Consider the following 19,172-nt stretch of genomic DNA (forward strand, 5'->3'; position numbering starts at 1 on the left):
TAATACCATTGTTGTATCTACTCAGATGAGTTTGAATGTCAGTGATTTTGACCTGAAGGTCAAGGTCACGTTTTTTGAAAATCTTCTGATGGGTAGCATGAGTGGTTGTCAGTATTTTTATCCCATGCTTCATCTACTTTCCTTTTTCTATCAAGGTTTTTCTGAAATGACTTCTTTTCTTTCTGTCTACCTGTTTCACATTCAAATTTGTATTTCTCTTATTTTTCCCTTACTTCCTCCTTTATTTTCTCCAGTCTTTCCACCCCCATGCTTTCCCCTCTCTCCTTTTTTCCCTCACTCCCTTTTTCTCTCATTCACCCCTCCCCCCTCCCTCCTGTCTTCCTCTCTTCAAGGACGTTTATATTATAAAGGATGAATTTGCATATTAATTCATTTCTTTCAATTTTTTCAGATTAGACGTTGTCAACACATATCAGTGCTGATCAAACTGCCACATCCACCAGAGACCTGACTGTGTTCATGCATAAGCGTGCGTGGTTGTGCGTGTGTGTGTGTGTTAGGGGAGTTGCCTCCTGAAACAAAGAAAAATAAAGACCTGCAACAGAGGGAAAAGCAAGTAGCCTTTTAGTGCTCACCAACCTGAACAACTGTGTTGAGACATCATAAAAGGATTTACATGCTGGAAGGAAATGTTCCAGTTCTGCGTCGTGCTAAAGTTGCAGGAAGCGGCGTTGGTGGATGTAAGCTGCACGATAACATGTTGATCGCTGTCTGTGGTTAAATTGTGCTTTCGCATTACCTTAAATGTTCACAAGCAAATAGAAAACAAATAACCCAGCATGTCTGGAATTACAAATATGGACTTGGATTAGCTTTTTTTAATTTGATGAAAGCTGTAGGAAATTAGCCAGCACAAGAGTTATCTTATATTACACGTCTAAAGGATGTGTGCTATAGTTTAGAGTTTTGGTTCACTTCCTGTTGTATTTTTTCTTTTCTTTTTCTTGTTTTACGTTTCTCATCGATCAGTCTGTGTTTTGTTTTTTTGCCCTTTGGCAGCCCCTTCTTTCACTTGTTTACTTTCTCTGACTGACCGCTTGTGTTTGAATCAAATTTGGATTTTGTGACTTTAGCTTGTCTTCCCATTTGAGTCTCTTCTTCCAAGTGAACGATCGCAATTTGATTGTGATGATTAATCGTACCCTGTGCTGCTCTTTGAGAATTTCTGATGGAGGATGGGGCAAAAAAATTGCACATGACTTTCCCACTCTTTTTTAAAATTGTTACTGTGTTTAGGAGCAACATAATCCCTGACTGAGTTACACAGAGATGCACAGTGTTGTGTTTTTCAGTGAATGAAATAATGCATTCACAAACTGTGTATGAGTCAGCAGGAGGTGGTTGGGGCTACATGGAAATTCTACACAGGTTTTGACTCCAAAGTCTGTGGATTAGTTCAAAGAAAAATAATTTGGTGAGTCTGATTGAACTTACATGATCACAACCTTTCTGTAACCTTAACCAGCTTCAACTCTTGAAAATCTGAATACACTGTTACACATTCACAAGTACAGCACTCCAGACACATCTGGGAATAATGCTACAACAATAACACTCCCATATTGCCATGCTTAATTCCAAGTGAATTTTGACATTTGTACACTTAAGCAACCTGGATTGTGTTTGTACTGAACACTGTTGGTCATCGTGTTTACTACAAGCCTAAAACCCCCCACTCCACTGATGACTTGCTCTTAGCCAACACCCTCAACGACTTCTACTGTCGTTTTGACGAGCCATCAGGCAGCCTTCACACCTCCAACGACCCCAACAATAGAGGCACTTTGGACACTCATTCCCCCACCTCTCCCCCCTCCATAGAGCCATCACCACCTTCAAACTGTTCACCTACAACACCCCCCTCCTCACCCCACACAAAAGAGGATTTCACACCACCTCCTCCGACCACAACTCTTCATATTCATGAAGCAGATGTGAGGAAGCAGTTTAAGAATCTGAATGCTCGGAAAGCTCCCGGCCCAGACGGTGTGTCTCCTGCCACCCTCAGACACTGTGCAAACGAGCTGGCCCCAGTGTTTTCTGGCATCTTCAACTCCTCACTGCAGGCATGTCATGTGCCTGCCTGCTTCAAGTCCTCTACCATAATCCCTGTCCCCAAGAAACCTAGGATCACTGGACTAAATGACTACAGACCCGTGGCTCTGACATCTGTGGTCATGAAGTCATTTGAGCGCCTAGTTCTCTCCCATCTCAAGACCCTCACGGCCCCCCTCCTGGACCCCCTGCAGTTTGCATATAGAGCCAACAGGTCTGTAGACGACGCCATCAACATGGCCCTACACTTCATCCTGCAGCATCTGGACTCCCCAGGAACCTACGCCAGGATCCTGTTTGTGGACTTCAGCTCTGCCTTCAACACCATCCTTCCAGACCATCTCCAAGGCAAGCTTTCCCAGATGAATGTGCCTGATCCCATCTGCCGGTGGATCACTGACTTCCTGACGGACAGGAAGCAGCACGTGAGGCTGGGGAAGAATGTCTCGGACTCCCGGACCATCAGCACCGGCTCCCCTCAGGGCTGTGTTCTTTCTCCTCTGCTCTTCTCCCTGTACACCAACTGCTGCACCTCCACCCACCAGTCTGTCAAGCTAATCAAGTTCGCAGATGACACCACCGTCATTGGGCTCATCTCTGACGGGGATGAGTCTGCCTACAGGAGGGAGGTTGAACGTCTGGTGTCCTGGTGCAGCCACAACAACCTGGTGCTGAATGCCCAGAAGACAGTGGAGATTATTGTGGACTTCAGGAAGCACACAGCCCCACTCCCCCCCATCATCCTGACTGACACCCCCATCACCTCTGTGGACTCATTCCGCTTCCTGGGTACCACCATCACCCAGGACCTGAAGTGGGAGCCCACCATCACCTCCGTCATCAAGAAAGCCCAGCAGAGGATGTACTTCCTGAGGCAGCTGAAGAAATTCAACCTGCCAACACGGACGATGATGCAATTCTACACTGCAATCATCGAGTCCATCCTCACCTCCTCCATCACCGTGTGGTACGCTGGAGCCACTATCAGGGACAAACAGAGACTGCAGCGTGTTGTGCGCTCTGCTGAGAAGGTGATTGGCTGCAGACTCCCATCTCTGCAGGACCTGTACACCTCCAGGACACTGCGGCGTGCAGCCCGGATCTCAGCTGACCCTTCTCACCCTGGACACAGTCTGTTTGACCTGCTCCCCTCAGGCAGGAGGCTCCGGTCCATTCGCACCAGAACCTCTCGCCACAAGAACAGTTTCTTCCCCTCTGCTGTTGGACACATGAACAATAACCACATGACTGTCCCCGCCACTAACATATGACCCTACGCTGTGTCACTGCATCATTTCATGTCTGGCACTGATCACCACCTGCACTCATGTATATATCTTTCTACGTAGCACTCATAATTCTTATTCTCATGTATATATCTCATGTATATCTCATGCACATATCTTTCTTTCTACATAGCACTTTAATTCTTATTGTTTGCACTGAAGCACCGCAGCAAATTCCTAATGTTGTAAACCTCAACATCTGGCAATAAACCCATTCTGATTCTGATTCTGATTCTGATTAAGTGTAAGGGAACATTTCCTGGCTGTCTCTCCTCACATCGCTTCCTCTGATGGACGGAGAAGTTATGAATATGCAGCTGATTTCTGAAAGCTGACAGCTGCTGACAAATGAAGCATCTCACCTTACGTAAGCATTGCTACCTCCTGATTTGATGTAAGCTCACTGGCTGAACTTTGAAGGCTGCTGAAAAAATTGACTTCTTGTGTGAGGATTTCATGTTGTGAAGGGCCAGGCTGCCACAGGCTGTTAACCTATCAGTTAGGAGTCGTCTGAGCAATTTTAACTTTGCTAAAGGAAGCATCAAATTTCAGTCTTTCAACAATTACATGAGGCTTATTTTAATAGTTCTAATATCAGAAGATTGTCGTTTTCAAGCTGTTAACCTTAACCCTTTACTTTGGATCTAATCGCTGCGTCGTCCTCTTCTGATGTGTTTTGACATTTCCCCGTTTGAGTGTCATGAGCTGCTTTGATTTGATTGACGGGTTGACTGCAGCTGTGATTGGTTGACTGGCTGAACTGACAGTATGAATGTGTATATTAGTTATACACCCATTTAAAAATGCTTCACTTGTGTTTGAGCCAATTACAGTTTTCTGCGCTGTACACTTTTGGTGAACCATCATAAAGTAAACTAATCTTTTTTTTATTATTGTTGCTATGCACTGTTTTCAGTTTCATTCCACCTGGACTTTAGGTTATTTAGTTTCAGTCTGATTAATAACTTGCATAATTAAGTGTTCTATATTGGGATTTCTTACTTGAAATTATTCAAAATGTACATACATTAAATTGCATGTGTGTATATATAAATATATTTTTTATGAAAAGTCTGGTTTTCTGTATTTATTTTTTTTTACTGAACTAAAATGTTTTTGCACGTGTAGGTTTAGTTTTTAGTTTTTGTTGACTTTAATTACCTTGGTGGTTGTTAAACATGCCCATACAGTAAAGACTTACAAGGAAGCAAGAAGACTTAAAACTAGCAGTTGATGGCATAACCTTACTGGAAGCATTTATTCAAGTTGTAAATCATATCCTTGTATGATGACTTTTTAAAAAAATACCAAAACAAAAAGGCTTCTTTAAAACTATTTCAACTTACCTGTTACATTTTAAGTGTTTTGTTTGACATTTGGAATATAGAACTAAATTAATCTTATAGAGCGTTGTGTGATTTTTTTTCATTCAGTTTATTTTGCATAATACACTCAGAAAAAGAAACATTTATCAGACTCAGTTTTCGTATTGTCTGTTTTTGTCACAGTCGAATCCAGCAGTCCCAGTCTTCTGGCTCCTGATAACTCCCTGGAACGGTCCTTCTTCACCCGGATGAAATCTACACTCACAAAGAGAGGCGTGCACATCAAGTCCTCAGGATATAAGGTCAGAACAATGTATCGCAAAAATAAGTTGAATTCTAAAACTGGAACTGTGGAGAAGGGGGAAAAGAAAAGTCACTATGAAGTTTTTCATAAAAACCTCTTGTGTTGAAGCTGAAAGTCAATCTTTCTTCAATCACATATTAATTATTTGATTTAAACTGTGTGTACCCAGGCAAAATTACAAAAACCATCTAACAAATTATGGAGTTGCTGCTAAATTTTTGAAAGACTGGATTTTCTAACATGGGTATGATCATCTCCCTTCATCTGCTTGAGGACAAATCAACTCATTACTGTTTTTAATCTGTGATTCACGTGGAAATTTATAATGTAATGAAAAAATAGGTACTTTGCATGCTTATGTGTCTCCTTTTCTATATACAGTAGTTTGAAAAGTCTTTGCCTTCATCATGCCTCCTATTTTTTGTTTGTCACACTTAAATGTTTCAGATCATTAAACAAATTTAAATATTAGACAAAGATAACACAAGTAAACACAAAATGCAGTTTCTAAAGTGTTTATTATTAGGGGAACAAAACCCAAACCTACATGGCCATGTGCAAAAAAAAAGGAATTGCTCCCTAAACCAATAAGTCTTTTACATCGCTGTGGAGGGTTGTCAAGGTCATGCCACAGCATCTCAATCGGATTCAGTTTAGGACTTTGACTAGGCCACTCCAAAGTCTTCAGTTTGAACCCAAGTGCACTTCAGTTTGAGGTCACGAACAGATCGCCGGACATTCTCCTTCAGGATGTTTTGGTAGACAGCAGAATTCAAGGTTCCACTTACCACAGCAAGTCTTCCAGGTCCTGAGGCAGGAAAACAGCCCCAGACCATCACAATAGCACCACCATATTTTACTGTTGACATGATGTTCCTTTTCAAAAATGTTCTGTTAGTTTTATGACAGATGTAACGGGACACACACCGTCCAAAAAGTTCAGCTCTTGCCTCGTCTGTCCACAGACTCTTTTCCCAAAGGTCTTGGGGATCATTAAGATGTTTTTATGCAAACGTGAGATGAGCCTTTATGTTCCTTTTGCTTAGCAGTAAGCAGTCTTGGAACTTCACCATGGATGCCATTTTGCCCAGTTTCTTTCTTATGGTGGGGTCATGAACCTTAAATGAAGCAAGTGAGGCCTGCAGTTCTTGGGATGTTGTTCTGGGGTCTTCTGTGACCTCTTGGATGAGTCGTCATTGAACTTGGGTTAATTTTGTTCACCACTGTTCCATGTTTTTACCATTTGACTCCAGCACTGTGGTTTGCTGGAGTCCCACAGCTTTAGAAATGGCCTTATAATCTTTTCCAGGTTGAGAATCTCAGCTACTTATTTTATTATAATTTGGTCCTGAATTTCCTTCTATCGCAATATGCTGTCTGTCTTTTGGTCTACTTTTTCTGGGGGCCATTTAGGTTTTTTACAGGGCCATTTAGGTTTGGATTTCTTTTCTTTTCCCCCTTAATAATAAACACCTTCATTAAGAAACTGCATTTTTTGTTTACTTGTGGTATCTTTGTCTAATATTTACATTTATTTGGTGATTTGAAACATTGAACTTTGATAAACATATAAAAAAAATAGAAACTCAGGAAGGGGGGAAACACTTTTCATGCCATTGTGTATGTTTGTCTGTCAGCTGCTGCCTTTACCAGTCATCTTCCTGCATCTGTATCTCACCCTAGCATCCTCTCTAAGACAGCAATGCTCTGCATGTCCTCCGTTTACTCCATCCATAAATCTTCTTCATGACTTCTGCTCTTTGCATCATCACTCTTAAACCTGCCTCCCTCTCATTCACACGTGTATTCTGTCTTGCTTCTACTGACTTTCATTCCTCTTCTCTCCAGAGTATACCTTTACCTCTCCAGGCTTTCTTCCCCTTACTGTCTACTCTGACTCAGTCATCATCTGCATAGACAATAGTCCATGTATACTCCCATCTATCACCGCTGCAAACAAGAACAGGCTTAGAACAGATTCCTGTTATCTCTCTGCATGCCCTATACCATCCTCAAATACTTCTGTGCCACTCTTGACTTGCAGTACCACACTTCCTGTCTTGGAACCCTATCAGGTGTCTCTAAATCCACAAAGAAACTTCCACAGCATGTCTTTTGTCCTGTTTTGTCCTTCTCTCACCCCAACCGGCCGTGTCAGACAGCTGCCCCTCCCTGTGCCTGGTTCTGCCAGAGGTTTCTTCCTGTTAAAAGGGAGTTTTTCTTTCCCACTGTTGCCAAAGTGCTCATAGGGAGTCATATGATTGTTGGGTTTTTCTCTGTATGTATTATTGTAGGGTCTACCTTACAATTTAAAGCGCCTTGAGGCGACTGTTGTTGTGATTTGGGCACTGTATAAATAAAATTGAATTGAACTGAACTCCTTCTAACCTCGTCCATACTTCTCCATCAACACTCTCAAAGCAAGCATCGCATTTGTACTGCTCTTTTATCAACATGAAGCCATACTGGTAGTAATTGTCAACTCTCTTCTAAACCTAGCTTCATCAACTTTATCTGTCTGTAGTTACTACAGCTCTTCACAACAATTCTTGAAAATCAGTTTCAGTACACTTTTCTCGATTCCTGTGTCATTATTTCACTCTCCTACATTGTGTTAAATAATATGGCTAAAAAGTGCACTGCCCTTGTCATCTGATCTGAATGAAGTGAACTTAACAGAACTGGGCTTTCAGTTCACACTTCTGAGACTTTAAAATTTATGTGGAAAAAAAATGTTAGATGAAAGTGACACTAGAACTTTGGCTGTCTATTACAGTGAAGGACTTGTCTGTTTTTCTTCCGCTTTTGCAGTTACAGTAACCTTGGTTTGATCTTGTTCCCATGCTTAGGTTTGTGATTTTTTTCTGCAGAAAGAAAATATGCATGTATAGGTGTAACATCAGGACTCTAAGCTCTGCGACCGTCTCACTATTCACAGATCGAGAAGCCGGATTAAAGGGGATTCTTTGGGCTGCCTTGTTTGTGCGTCAATGTGTGTATATGTGGGGTCACTCGTGGTTTATCCCTGACTAATACATTCAATTCTCCTCAGGAATGATGGCAGACAGCAGAGGAAAGACAGAGGAAAAGCTGTCAAAGACAAAACAAAATCACTAAAAGAACTTACAGATTTCATTAATACATTGTCTGAACCATGAATGGAATAGAGACTCAATTCAAACACTAGCATTATCAAAAATATAGCACAGGAAGTATGTTTACTTTGCTTTTTCAGCTTTTGTGTGAAACAAGTTTTTGTGTGGACCAGTTTGTGTTTTTGTTTATGAGCTGGGACACATAACCACAGGACACATATTTTATGTGGTCCTTACTTTGGAGGACACACATGGAAATGGTTCTTTGATAGCTCAAACTTGTTTGAGAGTTTTTGGTAAGTTTGGATGTTGGGCATTTGGGCATTAATATGATGATAGATGAAGATAAGGAAGAAGTGCCAGTATCCTCATAAAGATTTATATAAAGTTTACTAGCATAATAATTGGGAGACCTAAACAGACTGGTACTTATATAGTACTTTTCTAGTCTATTTGAGCACTCAAAGCACTTTCTTATCCATTTACACACATTTAAACAAGCACATTTTAACTTCACACACTCCAATAGATAGCTTGAGGGGAACTCGGAGTTCAGTATCTTGCTAAAGGATGCTTCGACACGCAGACAAGAGGAGTAGGTGATTGAAGAGCCGGCCTTCCACTTTGTAGAGGAAGTGCTTTACCTCGTGAGCTACGGCCACCCAATGAGAATAGAGCACATTTGTATTTTAGTAGAGACTACGATACAAAACAGATATTCACATATGTATTTTTTCAATTTTATTTTGCCTTTATTTATATACGTAGTGCCCATTGAGACTCAGTGTCTCATTTCAATTCAATTCAATTCAATTTTATTTATATAGCGCCAAATCACAACAAAAGTCGCCTCAAGGCGCTTCATAGATACAGAGAAAAACCCAACAATCATGTGACCCCCTATGAGCAAGCACTTTGGCAACAGTGGGAAGGAAAAACTCCCTTTTAACAGGAAGAAACCTCCGGCAGAACCAGGCTCATTTATAAGTGAAACCTGTTCCAGACAAGCAGATAAACATAATCATATATTAGTACAGACATTTGCACTTACATACATGACACTGGTATAATTTTTGTCCACCTCTAAATTGGACATCAAGTTTGAGCTGACCAGCATACAGGTTATTAGTGCTTCATAGTTATCACCTATACAAAGTCTGAGCTGATGTCTTTCTTTAGCTTCTTCGAGGCCAAAAGTTGCATTATCATACATCCTGATTCTCAATACAAAGAAAGAAATGTAGGTGAATGCTTGTTTTCATTTGAAAAAGTTCTCTGACTTTCCTTTACTTGTTTTTTCCCCTTCAGGTGATCCACGTCACAGGGCGCCTGCGGATCAGGATGGCTCTGACGCACAGCCGCTCAGTGCCCAATCAGATCATGGGGATGGTGGCGGTGGCTCACGCTCTCCCGCCGCCAACAATCAACGAGGTTCGCATCGACTGCCAAATGTTCGTGACCCGAGTCAACATGGACCTAAAGATTGTCTACTGTGAGAACAGGTAGAGCAGAAAAACTGAGTTTTTTTGTTTTGTTTTTGTCATCTGTTGAAAAAGAGTGCACAATAGTTTTTATGAAAAGAACGCAACAAAAAAGCAACATATAGGTCTTTAGCTATCATTTTCATTCTTAATTTTGTTAGTCTTATTGTATTAAATGCTTTTTAGTTTATATTTAATACACTGATTAACTTATTATGGGTTACAAAGAGTTTATAGATCACACAAATGAATGAAAACTTTTTGAGAAGACATGTTTTTATAATAATATCTAGTCCCTACCATGTCTTAGTAACACTTCAAGAAACGTGGCATGAACAGCAAATGACATATTACACTATCATGATTTATTGGACAAAAAGAAATTATTAAAAAATTAATAAATAAATTAATAACATGCCCAATAACCAAGTTTAAATCTCAGCTGCACTTATTGCTGAATGTGCTGCAGAAGTAAACACTAGCTGTCTTTAACACTGTCTACTGAGTGAGTGGAAACAGTTTCGTTTGTTTCAAGTCAAAGTTTAGAACTTGTTTACTGTTTTGGGCAAGTTTTCTGAAAATCTTGTGATTTCGATAACTTGAGAAGAAGACGGGTTTTGAAATTGATACTAGAAGGTTGAGGGGTAGCACTGAAAGTTGCCAGTGTTTAAACTTGAGTGTAAGTGAATGACACTAAAAACATTCTCGGTCAATATAACATAAATTTCTGATTCCACTTTCCGCTCAACTTTGCTCTTAGGTATTTTACACAGTCTGACCTTGGGGTGAATTTGGTGAGACGTCCACTCCTGAGAAGATCGGCAACTGTCTTCAATGTTTTTCACTTGTCGATTATCTTTCTTTTAATACAACTTCAAATTGCTTGGAATGACCCTGAAATTTCCCAGATTGATGGGCAGCAATTGTTTCTTTAAGATAGTTATAGATGTCTTTCCTCCTGACATTGTGTTAACACATACCTGAATGCTCCTGATGAGCAAACTACCAAAATGTCAGCTTTTATAGAGGCAGTCACAGATTCTGATGATCAGTTAATGATGTACTGACTTATATCACCTTATATTACACACACATTGTGTACATAATATTTCGGCTGATACATATGAACATAGTATTGCTGAGTAAATGATATGTTTAAGGAGTTTTTTATCTACAAAATTATCTGTTCATCTTAGTTTATTTTGATTGGACATTTTAGAGTGCTCCACTTATATTGTGATTAAATATCACAAGAAATTATACCAAAAAAACTGACTACCGACTACTTCTGCATTCATCTTTCACACCTGCTGTTCAAGAAGAAAAGTTGCCTTCCCTGTCAGAGCATCTTATTCATGAGAACCCTGACCCAATCCTCCCCGGTTTAACAGTGAAATATGTCTCTGATGGATCCATCTCCTTTGCTCTGTCCAGATAAAGCAGATAGGTATCAGGATCTCATGCAGGAGTTAACTGGCCAACCAAGGAGATTCATATCAGGCAAAAAAAAAAAACCTTCATGTTTTATTATAGAAAGAGAGGAGGGGAAAATGATAGTAGGCAGATTGCTTTATTGGTGGGTGGAAAAAAGGGACACAATGCGAGGCAGATGATGATATTCAGTGCGCAGCGACAGAAAGCGTCTCTGTGGTGAACAGGCAAGTGTCGCTCCCATTACAGCCCCATTTTGAGGATGAGTTTCTAAGAGAATGAGAAAATGGGAGGATGGGTTTTTCTAAAGAACAGAGTGTGCTGTTATCTGCCTGCCAGACATTAGTCCTCCCACCGCCCACTCGCTGTCACAATGAAACTGGGGAAATTGTTCTGTCTATCCTGTGGCAAATTTGTTCAAATTAAAGCTTTTTAAAGCTCACATGTGTTACCTGTACAATAGACAGGCAGCTTCAGTCTCTGTTGTTGGGTTTATTAGCTTTTTTTGCCTCCCCTGAATCAGACTTCGTAATCATCGAATACCAGAACTGCAGAAAGAAAATTGTCTCAGTGTGACAAGCTATGTATTTCAAAGTTTCACAACATTTCCACTTCCATGCAGCTTATTGTGGTGGGATATGGATGCAAGATTATCATCCAAAGCAAAGCAACAGAATAGAACATGGGGAAGTGGATATTCTTTCATCAGCAATTCCACTTATAAAGGAGCAAATATAATCTTTGTTATTGATTATCAGAATTAGATTCTTTCTTCAATTTTTGCTGACCGCTGGCAAATAGATACGGTGGCCCCGAGGTGCCATTTTAGAACATTTCAGAAACATATCAACAAAATTGAAAAGACAACAACGTTCTGTAAAGCACGAAGAAATCTCGAAAACTCAGCAGCACTTCAGAAATCTTAACAACAGTTCAGAAACCAAAGAGATGTCAGAAAACACAACATTTTGGAAAATATCAAACAGAAAAAGCTAAACGAATGCAACTGAATAACATAACCAGCGTGTGGTTGTGGTGTTTTGTTGAAAGTGGCGTAAAAAACAAATGATGACCAAAAAGTTTAGAACTTTGAAAGAAGTGAAACCTGTGAAGCTTCATTTAAGTGAAATTTAAAAAAAAATCAAAATCATGGGGCCTTTTAGACATGTATTTGTGTATTACACATACAGTTGAGCTTCCACTACGGGTGGCTGTAGATCAGGAGGTATAGCAGATGATCTACTAACTGGAAGGTTATTGGTCCGATTCCTGGGTGCGCCAGTCTGCAAGGCCAAAGTATCCTGAACCTTAAGTTGCTCTCTGAATGTGAATGCTCGAGTGCTCAAGTAGACTGGAAAAGTGCTGAAGAAGAGCCAGTCCATTTACCATTTACCACTTTGGAACGTGTACTCTTTGTTTCAGAATCAGTGACTACATGGACCTGACTCCAGTGGACATTGTGGGGAAGAGGTGCTACCAGTTTATTCATGCTGAAGATGTGGAGGGGATCAGACAGAGTCACCTTGACTGTGAGTATTGGAACCACCTGACTGAGTGCTGTTCTCTGATTGGGCAAAATAATTTTTTCCTTAGTAACTTTGGAACTAGCAGTTTATAAGCCAGCTTTTCAGCATTTTTTGCCTACAGGTTAAACACTAGTTTAATGTACTTTACCTCTAATCCAGTGAATCTGTACATTTGTTTCATAGCAGTCATACTGCTAGATTTCCCTCTTCAAAGTTTAAAACCACTTATAGAGAATCCCTGCTCTCCTGTATCTTTGAAAAGTTTTTGCACAGCAGCAACTCTGCAATCTTATTACCCTTGTCAGGAGGCATAATGCACCCTCTGACACACACCCAAGCAGAGGCTTGGTATCCATGTTTAGTGGCTGTCTGGATGATTTGCGGCGTGCTGTTTGTTGCTGCAGTCACATCTTTACAGTGGCGGTAAAAACTGAGGAGGCGTTCAGAGCAACACAGCGTTTCACGGTTTGTCTGAGGTAGTGAAGGCATTTAGGCAGAACGCCAAATAATAACAAGCGGCACAGCAAGGACAGCTGGCGTGATGGGAGTCGAACACGGGCAGCTACAGTCAGATTCTGTCAAATATTGTCCACTGCGGCTGATTGCATTCAGATATAAGGCACAGATATTTCTCTGAAGACCCTTTTCTATTAACGTGGTTTGAAGGCTTAAAGCAGTGATTTGCGAACTGTATCAATAAAAGCTGTAAAAGCAATAAAATGCTAACTTTTCTGAGATTTGGTTTAAATTACTCAAACTGCTCAGAAAAGTCATGGAACCAACATTCTCAGAGATGTGGAATGACTATTGAATATGATGAAAACTGCCCTCAGAAGCTGGTTTACATTAATACTCTGAAAGAACGAAATGTTTCTTCCACTGAAAACTCTACATCCAGATGAACAGAATCAACTTTCTGGGATTTCCTTACCTGGATAATTCAGTATGCATCAAGACAAAAAAAAACCCAGACCAGTTTGTTTGCCAGTATCATTTTACTCAGTGTATTACAATTTACATCTTATTAAGAACATAGGTCTAGGGCCTATGTTCTTAACTGGCCTTTTTGTCCCACTACATCTACACCTTAACCAAAGGAAGCTTTTTATTCTCTCTTCCTCCCCTCATTGGTGGCAGTTTCTTCCTGTTCAAAGGGCATTTTTCCTTTTCACTTTTGCTTGGGGTTTTCACCAAGTGCCTTGAGGCATCTGTTGTTGGGATTTGGTGCTATATAAATAAAATTGCATTGACTTTAACTTAATCTATAAATTTATTGGCACTATGATGACTTTAATTATTTCCTATAATCTTTATTTGTCTGAAGATGCATTTAGTTCATCTCTGTTTGAGGCTGCAGTTTGTTCTCCTTCTTTTAGCCTGGCTGTGGCTCAGAAAGCAGAACAGGTCATCTACTAACCGCAAGGTTGGTAGTTTGATCTCTGACTGCTCCAGTCTGAGTTCCAAAGTATCACTGGGCAAGATATCGAACCCCATGTTGCTCGTGATGTGTTCATCAGAGTGTGAATATTAGATGGAAAACACTTGTAGATGTAGAACAAAGTACTTGGGTGAATGAGACATACTAGAGTAAAATGGTACTATATAAGAAGCACTCCATTTGATTTGAGTTAAATTTGGGTTTATGTTTGAGCTTGGTGTTAACGTTTGTTTAGGCTCTTTCCCTTGTGAAGGTTTTGAAAATTGGAATATTACACTGGTGGAAATGTGTGGAAGGCCACTGTTGATGGCATACCACTAGAAAGGCTTCAGTGTTTTTATTCCTGGACGAAGGCCTGTGTAAAAATAAAGATATTGTCATTTATTTTAAATAGGGAGGGCCTTTGATTTTTTTTTTTTTTTCATTTGAAGCCCATTTCTATTGGTTGTAGAAACAACAGACCAATCATAGTGCATTTAGTGGTATTAAGAAGGGGTCTCCTTGTTGCTGAACAGTGAAAGAAAATAAATCACACACGCACAAATGGCAGTGTTTGATTTTAGTGTAGCTAGTGGTCTCCTGCTGGTTTGATTTTTTTACATGCACTCTGAAAACAGAGGGAACTGACTTTAAGCCTTTGCTGTCAGTGTTATGTTAAAAGAAATTATTTGATACTGTGTTGCAAATTATTCTATTAGTCTTAAAGGTCTGCTAACTTTCACTGGAAAGGAGGGCCCTTAAATGACTGTACTTACTGTACTTACCTCATCATTTCTCTGCAAATAGAGATTTTTGCCGGTCTCTTTAAGCTCTGACTCCCGACACCGGCCCTTACTGCTGTTGTGACACAAATGAAACATGTCACATAGCTCATCAACAAAAAAAAAGGCAAGAAAATATACCAGCATGGAGCTCCCTGAAACTTTTTCAATTACCTTCTCCAAAAGTTCCTGAGCTCTGAACATCCAGAGTGGCAATCAGGAAGTGGCTCTATGGCAGCCTGGCGGGGTCAGGCAGAATAAGGGGAGGGGGGCAGGTTAGGATGTGTAAAACAAAAAAAAAGGGGGAAGTATTGAGGGAGATTATTCCTCTCTGTCTGCAGTGAGGATGTGAGGTCAGGGAGGCAATCTGCCAGCCAACGGTTTAAATGACTTGGTTTTAGTTGAGCGTAGTCTAATACAGCACCTCCAGTCACCTCTGCTGTTCATTTTATTCTTCCTCTTTCAAAATTAATTTCCTCTGTGAAAGGGGGGCTTTCAGAAATAGATGGCTACAGGGCACTGAGGTTCTCCATGTCTTTTCTCTTTTTTTCTTTCCATCCTCACCGTCAAATGGAGCGCGGTCAGATTGTTCTAAAATCAGCCTTTCTTTGGGGCGGTTTCATTCGGTGGCTTTATGAACTTGCTGCTGATTGTGTGGAAGCTGATTTCAGACAGGCAGGCTAATGATTCCTAACTTTTTTTTCTGCAGACATGGGGGAACCTTCTGGCTAATTGGATAGCGACAGAAAACGTTTGTGTGGACATCAAATGCAAACACAAAAATAAAGAGTAACATCCAGTTTTATTTATATTGGCTTGGTTTTTCATCTTGATACCTTTAAATGTAAGATAATTATTTAATACAGTGATTTAGAGCCATGTTCTTTTAGTTTTTGTGTTCTTTGTGTTCTGGCCAATCAAAATGAGCTCTTTGCACTGGATGTTTGTGTGAAAGAAGAGCCAGACTAAATACTAGACATACCAGGCCTCCACCTCTATGTGCCTGTACTCAAACTACATCCCCAATTCAGAATCTTCTCAGTTAAATCGTAACCGATCGTTGAATCATTCATCATTTTCAGTTGAGAAACAGACTTTCTGCACTTCAATTTTCCTGTTTTTGTGGAACAGCAGCAGCTCACACTCTCCGATTTTTTTTTTGGGTGGGATTTCCACATCTGCTTCTGGTTACCCCATTGCAACATGAGTCAGATAGTTAGGGAATCGATCAAGGTATATTTTAGAGGGATAGCCTATTCTCTCAACAGGGATCTAAATTTTAAAAGGCTTCTTTTCAAGTGGAGGACGAAGCATGATCCCTCTCTGTGAAGAGGCGTCTCTCTCTAAGTCTCTATCATTACCTGCTGACAGCTGGTCTAAGCTCAGGTCAGATCTCAAAGTCAATCTGTCCTCGTTTCCACTCAGAGAACAGAGAGAAAGAGAAGGAAGAGATAAAGGGTGAACTTTCCTTTTCACAAAGAAAGGGGGGAAACGGAAAAGAGTGATTTGTCGGCACGAAGAGGAAAGAAATACTCAGCACAAGGGCTGGGAGAGAAATTCATCTTTTCTCAAAGAAAGGGATAGAGATGGAACTAGTGATTTACAGACAGAAAAAAAGGCAGGACAAAATGCTAATTTTCACACGGAGAGACAGGCTGACGAGCCGTTTCATGTCTTTTTCAAAAGGGGCAGGAAGAATGAGAAAAGAGGAAGGATGAAGATGGGATAATTCCCATGTTTTCACATAGTGAGAAGGGTCACAAAATGCATTATAAGTAGCAAAAGAGAATTAAGGAAATAGAAGAAAGCGAGAAGAACTTTGCAAAGAAAGGAGAAATTAGAAGATGGTGTTGTAGTTTAACGGAGTGATAGGGAAAAATGTTCAGTTGGTTTTATAGAAGACAAGCACATCCATTACATGAAGGTGAAGATGTGTTAGAATCTATTGTGATCTGTGTTAGGCATCAAGTTGCTTAAAAAAAAGAAGTGCTTTTGAAAAGTTCATGTTTTCATAATGACTGATGAACACAACACTAGTGTCACTCATTCTTGCCTGTGTCTGACCTCTCTCATGAGTAACTAGGTGACATGATGTGTGTGCTCCAGGTAATAGACAGTAAATCAAAATACAGCTTGTTAGGATGGCAGTGGTTCAGACAGCACAGCTACCCAGCGGTACTGCTCAAGGCAGTCCACATAAAAGTTTGAAAGAGTTTTGAAAACAAAAGCAGAAAAGGTTCTGAAAGATTAAAACCTAACATCAGAACATATGTCACAGTGGCTGTGAATTTGATCCAAGACAGTTGGCCTAGAAGACAGAAATTTTAATGACTTATTTTGAATGAATTTCTGGTTTTTTTTGGACAGTTCAATTCAATTATTAATCCAAATCTTTCAATTTGGATTAATAATTGAATTTAAAAGAAAATTAGAGACAAAAAAGATTTCTAGGTCTTTTCTTAATATCATGTTTTAATCAAATTTATGGGAATTAATCTCTTCACCCTCTTCAGCCGGTCATGGCTGATGGCTCCCTGAGCCTGGTTCTGCACTGACCTTTGCCCATTTAGCTTTGATTGATAGATTTTGGTGATGTGTCACAGCCTGCCAAAACTGTATTTGTTGGGTCAGTGCTGTTACATAGAAAAGGATATATAGGTTGACGATGTTACATCTAAGACAGAAAATTCTGGGATTTAATATTTCAAGGATTCATCATGACAAACTAGTCATTAATCATCATTGGCACATTTTAGACTGAGGGCGGTGGACAGCCAAAGAGTTTGTTACACATGTGGAATCTAAACATTTTGTACCAGGAAAGATTTAGTGCTACTTTCATTTATCATATTTTCTTTGCCATTATTCGTCTAACAATACGGTCTAACAATATTCTATGGACCGCAGACAGTAAGCAAGACAACCCTGAAAAGAAATGTCATTGTCAAATGTGTGGTAATAAAGTCTGAATAACTTTTACCAGTAAGAACTATGTCATTTTCAATGTAGAAAACACCGACAGTATTTAACTGGTGTACAAGTTACTTGCCTACAACCATGTAAGCATTTTCATATGTTCAGGCATCCCAATTTTGACAAAGTTACTAACATCAGTACTACAAATGAGAAATTACTTGGAAGATGCAGACTTGTAAAACAGCAGAGAACTGCTAATGTATAAAATACAGTAGTAAAAAGATATTTGGTTACTTTGTTTAACCATTTTCAGGTTAGTTGCAAAGTTTTTGCAGGTCTGAACCTCCCAACTTAAAAGAGAGGGAGAGACATAAAGAGAATAGAGACTAGATGCATTAGTTGTTTTTTTTAACAATAGAAGCAAATAAAAAGAAAAATCCCAGACAATGTAGAAAAAAGACACAAAGAGAAATTCTGATTGTCAGAGTTGAAGCAAGACATGGGGGAAGCTGGCTTTTCTAGGGAAACAATCAGGAAGAAAAAAGAATTTCATATTTTCAGACAAAAGGAGGTTTGGACATATATGAAGTTGGAAAAAGACATTTAGAATTAGCAAAGGAGAAGGCGATACAATAGTGAAAGACAGCCAGGATGTTTGGGAGTGAAACAGATGATCGAGAGACATGCAAACGCAGAGGAAAATAAAAGAATGAGAGAGAGTGAGAGACTAGCACAGAAGAGAAAGCTCGGTGGATTTAAGCCTGCAGGCGTTTTAGTAGAGCTGGTCTCTCTAGACCAACACTGCCTTTAATGAATCCACACACACTGAACGGCATTTTTTTTATCTGTTGCATACAAAATGCACACACACACACCTGTGAATCTACCCACACATGTAATATTAGTAAAACACACAAAAACTGAGTCTTTAGGGACAAGTGAGGAAAAAGGGCATACAAACATAAACTGTAGAAAACACCGGACAAAGTTACAGGAGCGTCATTTGGCGACTTTTCTGTGACTTTCCTTTAACTTGAAGTTCTTGTTTTGAGTAGATAAATCTGCATATTCACTTCAACTTTTTTCCATCAATTTTGCGACGTGTTCTAACTAAAGTATCTGAAATCAATGAAATACGAAAGTGGTGAAAGAAGTCCTCAGATCCAGCAATGGCAACATAAGAGTACTTCTTAGTAAATGTATTTAAGTATGAAACTAGTCATTGAGCAATAAAGTGCCATCTGTGACTGGTACTGGTGAACTTATTTTAGGTATCGCAATTCAATTCAATTCAATTTTATTTATATAGCGCCAAATCACAACAAAGGGTTCCTGTTCAAGGTTGAGCTTCTTTAAATCTTTTATGTACAATCAGACTAAATTAGACCCCCTCAGTTAGGCTTCCCCCAGACCTAACAGGATAAATCAGTCCTATCTTAATCTGGGGCCTCAATTAGTGCCATGTTATGGCATTAGTGGGTCAGATCCATCACTCTCAACTTGTCATTTTTCCACTGAGAAACAGAACACAGT

The 19,172-nt window shown here is 39.8% G+C and overlaps 1 protein-coding gene across 6 annotated transcripts in view; it reads left to right on the forward strand.

Moving 5' to 3' along the window:
- Nucleotides 1-19,172, forward strand: part of npas3 (neuronal PAS domain protein 3) — a 390,159-nt gene that overhangs the window by 349,089 nt on the left and 21,898 nt on the right. For all 6 annotated transcript variants that reach the window (XM_082516529.1, XM_082516527.1, XM_082516528.1 and 3 more), the window contains 3 exons: nt 4,871-4,989; nt 9,395-9,588; nt 12,421-12,527. In XM_082516529.1, coding sequence (XP_082372655.1) covers nt 4,871-4,989; nt 9,395-9,588; nt 12,421-12,527 — 420 coding nt within the window. The remainder of the gene's footprint in view (nt 1-4,870; nt 4,990-9,394; nt 9,589-12,420; nt 12,528-19,172) is intronic.

The sequence above is a fragment of the Aulonocara stuartgranti genome (genome assembly GCF_965226115.1).
Source record: "Aulonocara stuartgranti genome assembly, chromosome: 19".
In the NCBI taxonomy this organism is placed as follows: Eukaryota; Metazoa; Chordata; class Actinopteri; order Cichliformes; family Cichlidae; genus Aulonocara; species Aulonocara stuartgranti.